This window comes from Acanthisitta chloris, unplaced genomic scaffold (assembly GCF_000695815.1).
Source record: "Acanthisitta chloris isolate BGI_N310 unplaced genomic scaffold, ASM69581v1 scaffold38180, whole genome shotgun sequence".
Classification (NCBI taxonomy): domain Eukaryota; kingdom Metazoa; phylum Chordata; class Aves; order Passeriformes; family Acanthisittidae; genus Acanthisitta; species Acanthisitta chloris.
The window spans coordinates 15105-23202 of record NW_008653975.1 but is presented as its reverse complement, the minus strand read 5'-3'; the positions used below and the strand labels follow the sequence as shown (position 1 = coordinate 23202).

The following is an 8098-nucleotide window of genomic DNA, read 5'->3' as shown; positions in this document are numbered from 1 at the left end:
TGCCCGCGGCTCCCACCATGGACCGGCTCAGCGGTAAGGGGACACGGCACGGGACGGGCACGCACCGGGACGGGCATCCCCTTTGCCCGGGAGCACGGAGGGGAGATGCCTGTCCCAGTCCCTGGGAGGCTGCGGGTGGCGCATCCCATCCCAACCTTGCGGGTGTCTCGCACCGCATCGATGCGCGAACCTGTCCCTGGGGTGATTTGCCCCTCGCCAGCCTTGGGTAGGGCCAGCTGGGATATCTAACCGGTTTCCCTTTGCTGCTCGGGTGGTGAAAAGCCAGCAGCCTGCAAGGAAGGCTCTGGGGTGTAAGCACTTGTTCGGGGAAATTGCGGTCGTAGAAAGGGAGGTGATTTTTCCAGCTGGAGCTGATCGGCTCCGGAGGGTTTCCCTAGCTGGGGAAGACGGTGGTGGTCTCGAAAAGCCACGGAGGGCTTATCTCCACCCTGCTGAGAGGCGGCTGCGTTCCCACATGTGTGTGATTCCTGCCTGCAGCCTGTGGCATTGGGCTCACGTAGCTCTTAGGCTTTGATCTGGGATATGTATAAACCTGCCAGGGCTTTGGGCCAACTTTGTAGAGAAGGTCCTGGCTTTCTGCTGGGGCTGGCGGGTCCCTGGAGGGAGCAGAAAGGTTTTGGGGGGATTTGCTGCTTCCTCTGCTGAGCAGAGGAGGAGCAGGTGGTGACATGATGTAGCACAGGGGTCCTGGCCCTTGACCTGTCCTTGAAGGTGCTGCAGAAGCACCAGCCAACAATGATAACAGGGTGGCCAGGGGCTTTGCTCCAGCTCTGCAGCTGGGACCACTCTAAAGTCCCAGGGCAGCTCAGGCAGTGCTGTGTCTGCAGCTCTAGGTCAGCACCAGAGAGCCCCAAAGGGTCAAGAGTTCCCCTCACCGATGTAAAAGGATGGGGTGGTGTTTCCGCAGTGGAAACATAGTTAGGAGGAGTTTGAGTCCTGTGGAAACACAGCTCATGGTGTCAGAGCTCAGAAAGCAGTGTCAGTGCCCTGCAGGGGACAGAGATGGTGACAGGGACAGCCCTCCTCCGTGGCTGTGGATCTCCCTGCCGGCCAGGGTGGCTTTGCCAGCTCTGAAGGAGGTGTTGTTGCAGGAGGGAGTGTTATCAAATGACATGTGATGCCTTTTTCAGGGTCCCAGAGGACATCAGTGATGGGGACAGGGGACAGCAGGGGGTCTCAGCTTCCCTGTTCACTTGCTGTGTGAGCTGATGGGAGGCTGCCCTGTTTGCATCCCAGCCCACCCCAAAAAGCAAAGCTGGGACAGGGGATACCCAGCACACTGCAGAAGCATCATGGATATGTGTTTGAGCATGGTTTGGCCTCTCCATGGGTTGACTCTGCCAGGGAAGGGCCACTCTGCTGTTTTACCCCCCTTGCTATGGTAGTGGCAGCAGCACTGCCTGCTTTGTTTTGAGTGCTTGTGATGAATTGCTGTTGGCACCTGGATGGCTCTTTGCTAATGTAAACCTCCTTCAGACCCTCCTGCTCATCATCCAGAGCTGCTGGATCACTCTGTGGGCTGTGACTAGTGGCAGGAAGGTGAGGGAGTCTCTTCAGGCTCCTTTCCCTAGTGCAAGGGGTGGTGAGTCTGGTGGTGGGCAGGAGCTCTGTGCACCATTCCCAGCCTCTGCCTGCCCTCTGGAAGCCTCTTTCTTCACCTGCAGCTCTGTTCAGGTCCTGGTGCATCCTGACTTTTTGTTCTGCCAGCTTAACCACTTTCCATGCTCCAGCTGATCCTGCTGCCTTCCCCAGCAGGCTGGGCAGCACCCAGTGTGGGACTCAGCTCTACACCAGTGACTAACTGGGGGGAATGATGCCATGGGCTGGTGGTGGAGTTGTTTCAGGTTGTGCTGATGAAGAACACAACTCATGGTGTGTGATTTGGGAGGTTATCTGTGCCAGAGCCTTTGCTCTGGCAGTCCTGTGCTCACACACAGCTTCTCCTCATTAGTCTCTCTCCCCTGACCTTTAGTGCCACCAGAATTCAGGTCCTGCACCAAACTTATCTAGGGGCTAAATCCAGCAAAGCCAGCGGAGATGCGACAGGGATAAACTTGGCTCCAGTTCGCCCACAGGAATGGGGAGGCTGCAGGACTGCTGGGAGGGAGCCTGGATCATTCCTGCCCTTGGATCTTCCCTGCCCGGCTGTCGGTGAGTTGGCAGCAGGAACCCCTCGGAGCCGGTGCGAGGCTGCCGAGGGGTGAGGAGCACAGCCCGGGCCAGCTGTTAGCGCCAGGCGAGTGCCTGGGGCTCTCCTCCGCATTGCAGCCATTCCTTCCGCTGCGAACTCAGCTGCCCGGGGCCACTGCCTGGGGCTGGCCCGGGAGGGTGTGGGGAGGGGGCTGAGCCCCCCTCGGGCTGCCCCAGCCCCTTCGTGCTAGGCAGAGCTGGGTGGGAGGGAGCCCCAGGGATGCTGATGCTGAGCAGGGCAGGGAAATGCTGAAGAAATTTGTCCCTCTGTCTCTTCTGATATCCCTCTGTGTGCAGTGTTTGTCTTAACCAGAGAAATGGTTAAGAAGATCCAGTACCTCCAGTAAGACCCTGGTTAACCAGGGAAATGGTTAAGGCAAAGCAGAGTGTGAGTGCAGCCCCAGGGATGCTGATGCTGAGCAGGGTAGGGAAGTTCTGGAGTCATTGGTCCCTGTGTTTTCTGATATCCTTCTGTGTGCAGTGTTGGCTTTAACCAGGGAAATGGGTTTTACTGGAGGTACTGGGTCTCTACTGAAGCCAGCCTGGCAGACACAGACCTGAGCTGTCCTGCTCTGCCTGCTGGAGAGGGGAAGGAGGCTGCTGCAGGGGTAGTGTCCTCCAGCCAGGCACCCTGGGACTGCCCTATCTGCCTGGGCTGTGTGGAAAACCTCTTTCCCGGGTTTGCTCTTGACCTGGAAACACTGTTTTCCGGTGTAAATGTGCTGAGCTGCAAGGCTGACTTGCCCCTGCAGCCAGTGGAGGATCTTCTCCCTGCCCAGGAAAACTTTGGTTAAGGTTTTGAAGAAGTTGCCTCATCCCAAACAGTGGGAAATCTTTGGCTTTGCAGAGGAGGGCAGGGAGGGAGCACTGGGCTTGACCCAAGGTTTGCAAGTTGTTCAGTAGCCAAATAACTTGCTTGGGACAGCAGATAAGAGTTTAGCAGTGTGGGGGCTTGAAGTGGTTTCTGGCAGCCCAGACTTAAGTCCTAACCCTTTAACCCTTCCGTGCTATCTAGTCTGGCATAGCTGAAGCTCTCTCCTGAGCAACACACATCTCCTGCATATAAGGAACCTGAAAATTAATGGCACAACTGTCCCTCCTCAAAATACCTATTAATTGTCAGTGTCCCAGGGCAGCAGCAGGACAATTGGGCTGGAAACCTCCCAAGGAGCTCTGCATGGTCTCTGCCAGCCCTGCACAAACAAGGGGCTGGTGGCCCTGCCAGGGCACCCACGATGTGAACAGAGCAGGGAGGGCACCCTGGCAGCCAGCAGCAGCCTGTCATCACTCTGTGGTGCCTAAAGCAGTGGCATTTGGGGAGCTCAGGTCCCTCTGTGGACACTGGGCTGATCATCTGCAGCCTCTGCAGTGGGCAAGGAGGAAAATAACCTCACTGGGCCTCCCTCCATGGCATGGCTGCTGCAGCCTCTTCCATTTCTGCTCCTGATATGCCTCCCATGGCATCAAAGCTGCTCTTCGGCAGGCAAGGGAAAACACTGACATTTCCTACAGTTTGGAACGAAACCAGAGCTGTGCTGCAAGGGTTTTCCATGCTCAAAATACTTCTATTTTTTTTGAAGTGGGTTTGGTGTGCATGTGATCCTGGGAGTGATAAGAGGGAGCTCTGGGAGACACTGGTATGCTCTGATTGCCAGCAATTAGCAGGAGATGTGTAAGGAGCAGTTTGAAGAATCACTTTGGCTTTCCTCTGCGTTTTTGGAGCATTAAACCCACCCGACTTTGTGGTGGGGAACAGCTCCTTTTTGGTTCCTCGTCCAGTGAGCTCAGCTGCCCATTTGATGTGCTTTAAGGCTTTGGGAAACACTTTGGGAACCTGAGATTGCGAAGGACAGATCCAGGAATAGAAGTTATGTAGCAACAGGTTTGATTGCTGCCTTTGGCATCCTGGAGTTAAAAACAGGTATGGGTGAACCAGTCCCAGCACTGGTGGAGCCATTGGCAATGACCAGAGCAGTCAGTCACACCTTCCCCTGTGCTCGAGCTTGTCAGCATTCCCACCGGGACAAACAGGCTTTCCTGCCCCCTCAGCCCTGCCCTGCAGGGGTTAAGTGGGTAGGAAGTGCTGTGGGATAGTGGCCTTGCTGCTGCACCTGAGCTCGGCCAGGGAATGAAACGGAAGGAAGGGCTGTTCTCAGCTGAGAAAATACGCTTATCCTGCTCTCCAAGGGTCCTCCGGGGCAGCACAGCCCTGGCCCCCAGCACTGAGACTGCTGTGCCCTCCTGCCCCAGCCTGGGACCACGGGGACAGGGCTGAGCTGGGCACTGAGAGGGTCCTGATCCCCCCACCAGGCAAGGAGGACTCGTGCCCAGCACAGCTCTGCAGCTCCTGGGCATTGTCAGGGTTGGGGCAGGGATGCTAAGATTGGGGCTGGATGCCAGGCATGTGTTTCCCTCCTCCCAAGCCCATGAGGAAAATACCCCTGTTTTCTGCTCCTACTGCCTCTGAAAAGAAGGATCTGCATTATACAACCCTGCTGAAAGCATTTGGGAATGCAGAGATGGCTGATCCATCACCTCCTTCCTGCCAATCCCACCCCCTCCCTGCCATGCTCTGCTAGGTGAGGCTCCTGGAGACCCTCCTCTCCTTCTGGGTGTCCACACACAACCTCCTCGTGTGACTCTTCCTCCCAGGAAGATGTGTCAGCCCTGCTGATCACCCCACACCTCACTCCTGTGGTTGGGTATTGCATCCGAGGTGTTTTGGATCTTGGCTTTGGAGAAAGAGGATGTACAGGGCATGGTGAAGTGTCTTTTGGAATGCAGAGAGCTTTCCACCCCCACCAGTGGTGTGGGGATGCCCATTTTGGAGGTGTGAGGGCTGGATGTGGCTCTGGGTGCAGGGCAGTGAGGAGCACATGCCCAGCAGGTATCAACACCAGGGTGCTGAGCCACAGGGTTCCCACCACGATGCCTGCAATTAGCTGGAATTCCAGCTGTCCTGCAGGCTGAGATTTGGTGGAGATGAAGGGCTGCAGAGAGCTGAGAGCTTCAGGTGCCCACAGATACCCACAGGCAGGAAAGTGTGATCCAGAGAGGCTTCCCAGAGCTCTGCTCACCACAGAGGGTGACCACAGGGGTGGGCAAATGGTTGTGGTGCCCATCCCAGGGCCTCTCCCGGTGCTGGAGGGGAGCCTAGGCCAACCTGCTGCTCCTCATGCTGCAGAGTTTGTTTGGAAAAGGCTGACACCAAAATTTTGGTTGGAGAAAACACAGTTTATTTTGTGTTCTGAGTAATCCTAACATCTCTCCTCTGCCTGAAGCTTGTTTTTTATACATTACTCAGCAGGTCTCGCCCCTGCCTGACTATTCCTTTAAAGGGCATCTCAAACCTCTCCTTTTCATTCATTATTTAAACGTGTTTTGCAGCCAGCAGCCTCCTACCCTGCTCCTAGGCTGGCTGGATGAGCATCCTGCCTTGTGCCTGCTCAGCCTGGCACTGAGCTTGGAAGTGTAGAGTGAAAGGACTAAGTCTGGTCATCGTGAGTTTGCAGAGCTGATTGTGTTGAGCTGCGGCTAGAAACAACTTGTACCTGGGGTTAGGAGCCCCTCAGGGTTCAGGGACAGAGCAGGCAGAGGGAGGAGGCATCCCTGGGGACACAGCAGGGTCACTCAGAGATATCTCACCTGGCTGCTTTTATTTGCTCAACATCTTGCTGTGCTCAGCAGTAAGAGAGGGTGAGCCAGAAGCCACCTCCTCCTCCTCTGGAGAGGGGGCAGCTGCAGCCTCTTCGGGTCAGAGGGATAAAGTTTGCTCTCAGTGAGCTTAAGCAAACAGGCACAGACTCCTCAGGAGGCAGAGAAAGGGCTGCTTGAGCCATGAGTGTCGGGGACCAGCCCAGCAGCCCCTGGAGAGGGAGTCCTGCTGCAGCACAGGGCACTGGGGGGTCATTAGCTGCCTGGGTCAAAGGAGTTGCTTGTGGGGAATTTAATCAGCCTGTTAATTATTACCTGTTACACTTGTGAAGCTGCTGTGAGGAAGGACATACCCTGCAGCCCGGCAAGGGCTGCCCCAGGGTTTCTCCCAGTCAGAGAGACTCAGCCCCTCTGGTGCCCCAGGGCTCTGCTGGTGAGTCACTGCCCAAGGTTTGGGGTGCCAAGTGGAGCGTGCAGGGTGAGGTGCTGCTGCTGAGGGGGAGATTTTCCACCTGCAGCCACACTCTGAGTGTGGGCATCACCAGGAGAGCCTGGACCCAGCTTGGGGGTCCAGCTGCAGCCAGCACCCATCCCTCTGGGACACCCTGCAAGGGATGTGCTGGAGGCACCAGGCTGGGTGGGAAGAGAACTGCTATGATCCCCAGTCTGTCCCTTAATCCAGTTACAGAGGGAAGAGATTTGACTGGTCCCACAGCAGTGACAGATGGTTCCTGCAGTGTGTGAGCTGGCAGAGACATGAGTGCAGGTGATAATCTTTGCCCTTTGCAAGCTCTATCAGCCTGTAATTACACTTCCCGCTATTCAGGGCTCCTGTTTCCTAGTTTAAGACTGTGGGGAGGATGTGGAACTGTCTTTCCTCCAAAAAAGAGTGTACTCGGATGGGGATGTTTGGAAACTTGTTTCTGTGTCCAATTCCCTTGTGCCTGGCTGGGAGCACTGGGCAGAGCCCTGGCCCCAGGTGTGTGCTGCAGCCACTTGTTCTTCCCTATTTTGAGAGGTGGTGAGGACTCTAAGAATCCTCTCTGCAGAGGGCAAGGATGAGTCAGGACAGCTTGGGGAGAACCTGGCTGAGAGAACAGCTCTGACACTTGTCCTGGCCTGGACTTGCTGCTTGGCTGGTCTCTGCTGGGCTGGGCAAGTGGCTGGATGTGATAAGGGTTTCTGCATGGCTCTTTACACTGGGGAGAGGAGCTGCTGCTGGCAAAGGCACTGGGACAGGCACAGGACCCTTCCATGAGCACTGCTGAAAAAAGCAATGCTCATGGAAGGATCCTGTGCCTGTCTCAGTGTGGCTGAGCTGGTGCCACTGGAGCTGTGTTAGGAAAGGAATCCCTGAGCTGCTGTCAGCACTGAGGTGTGTCTGGAGCAGATGAAGGAGACTCAGCAGTGACTCTGTCATGCTATCTAACCTCTCTGGTTGCTCATCCTCCCCTCTCCCAGGACTGGAGTGGGATGGAGGGGCTGTGCAAACCCTGTGATCTCCTTCGTGTAAGGAGAGAAGGCAACAGGCACAGGGAGGCAGAACTGGTGGGAGACATCCTGCCCCCTCCACCAAGCAGGTTTCATGTTCATCTCCCAAGATTGATTTTCCAAGGTTATCAGCTAAGGATATTAGTTTCCCTAAGGTCATGATGATGAGGTCCCAAGGACATGTGCATTGCTGCTCTGCCTGCTGCAGCCTGGTTTGGGGAGGGCACAGGGACGTGCTGAGAGTTTGGGGACCAAAGCAGAAAATTGAAGCTCACTTTGTGCTCCACAATACTCAGGAATGCTGCAGCACCCAAGGTGGGAGCTGCTGGGGGAGCATCCAGGGAGTTATCACACGTGGGGTGGGAAGAAGGATCAGCTGGGGCAGTTGGAGAGCCAGGGAGGGTGGAAAGCTCCTGGCCATGCAGGAACCAGCTCCAAGTGCTCATCTCCTGCTGCTGTTGTTGGATGCTGAGTCTGAGGCTCTGCCCCATCCGCCCCACTCAAGGGGCCCTTGTTCCCAGGGAGGAGATGATTCACGTGCTGAGTGGCCCCTTAGCAAATCTTCCACTGTTCCAGGATGTCGCCAGAGCTCAAGTGTGATCGTTAATGGCTGGCTTTTCCCTAAAACCCCTGGGGCCTGGAGCATGCCAACTTGCTTCAGAGCTGTACAGACTGGGAGGACGAGGAGGGACTTTCCAGGCTGGTGTTACTGGCCCCACCAGTGCAGCCCAGTTTGCCCCAC

At 56.1% G+C, this 8098-nt stretch overlaps 1 protein-coding gene across 1 annotated transcript in view; it reads left to right on the top strand.

The window, feature by feature from the left end:
- Positions 1-17: 17 nt before the first annotated feature.
- The window catches only part of AFAP1L1 (actin filament associated protein 1-like 1), a 21015-nt gene continuing 12934 nt past the window's right edge, over positions 18-8098 (top strand). The window contains exon 1 of the mRNA XM_009082945.1: positions 18-33. Coding sequence (XP_009081193.1) covers positions 18-33 — 16 coding nt within the window. The remainder of the gene's footprint in view (positions 34-8098) is intronic.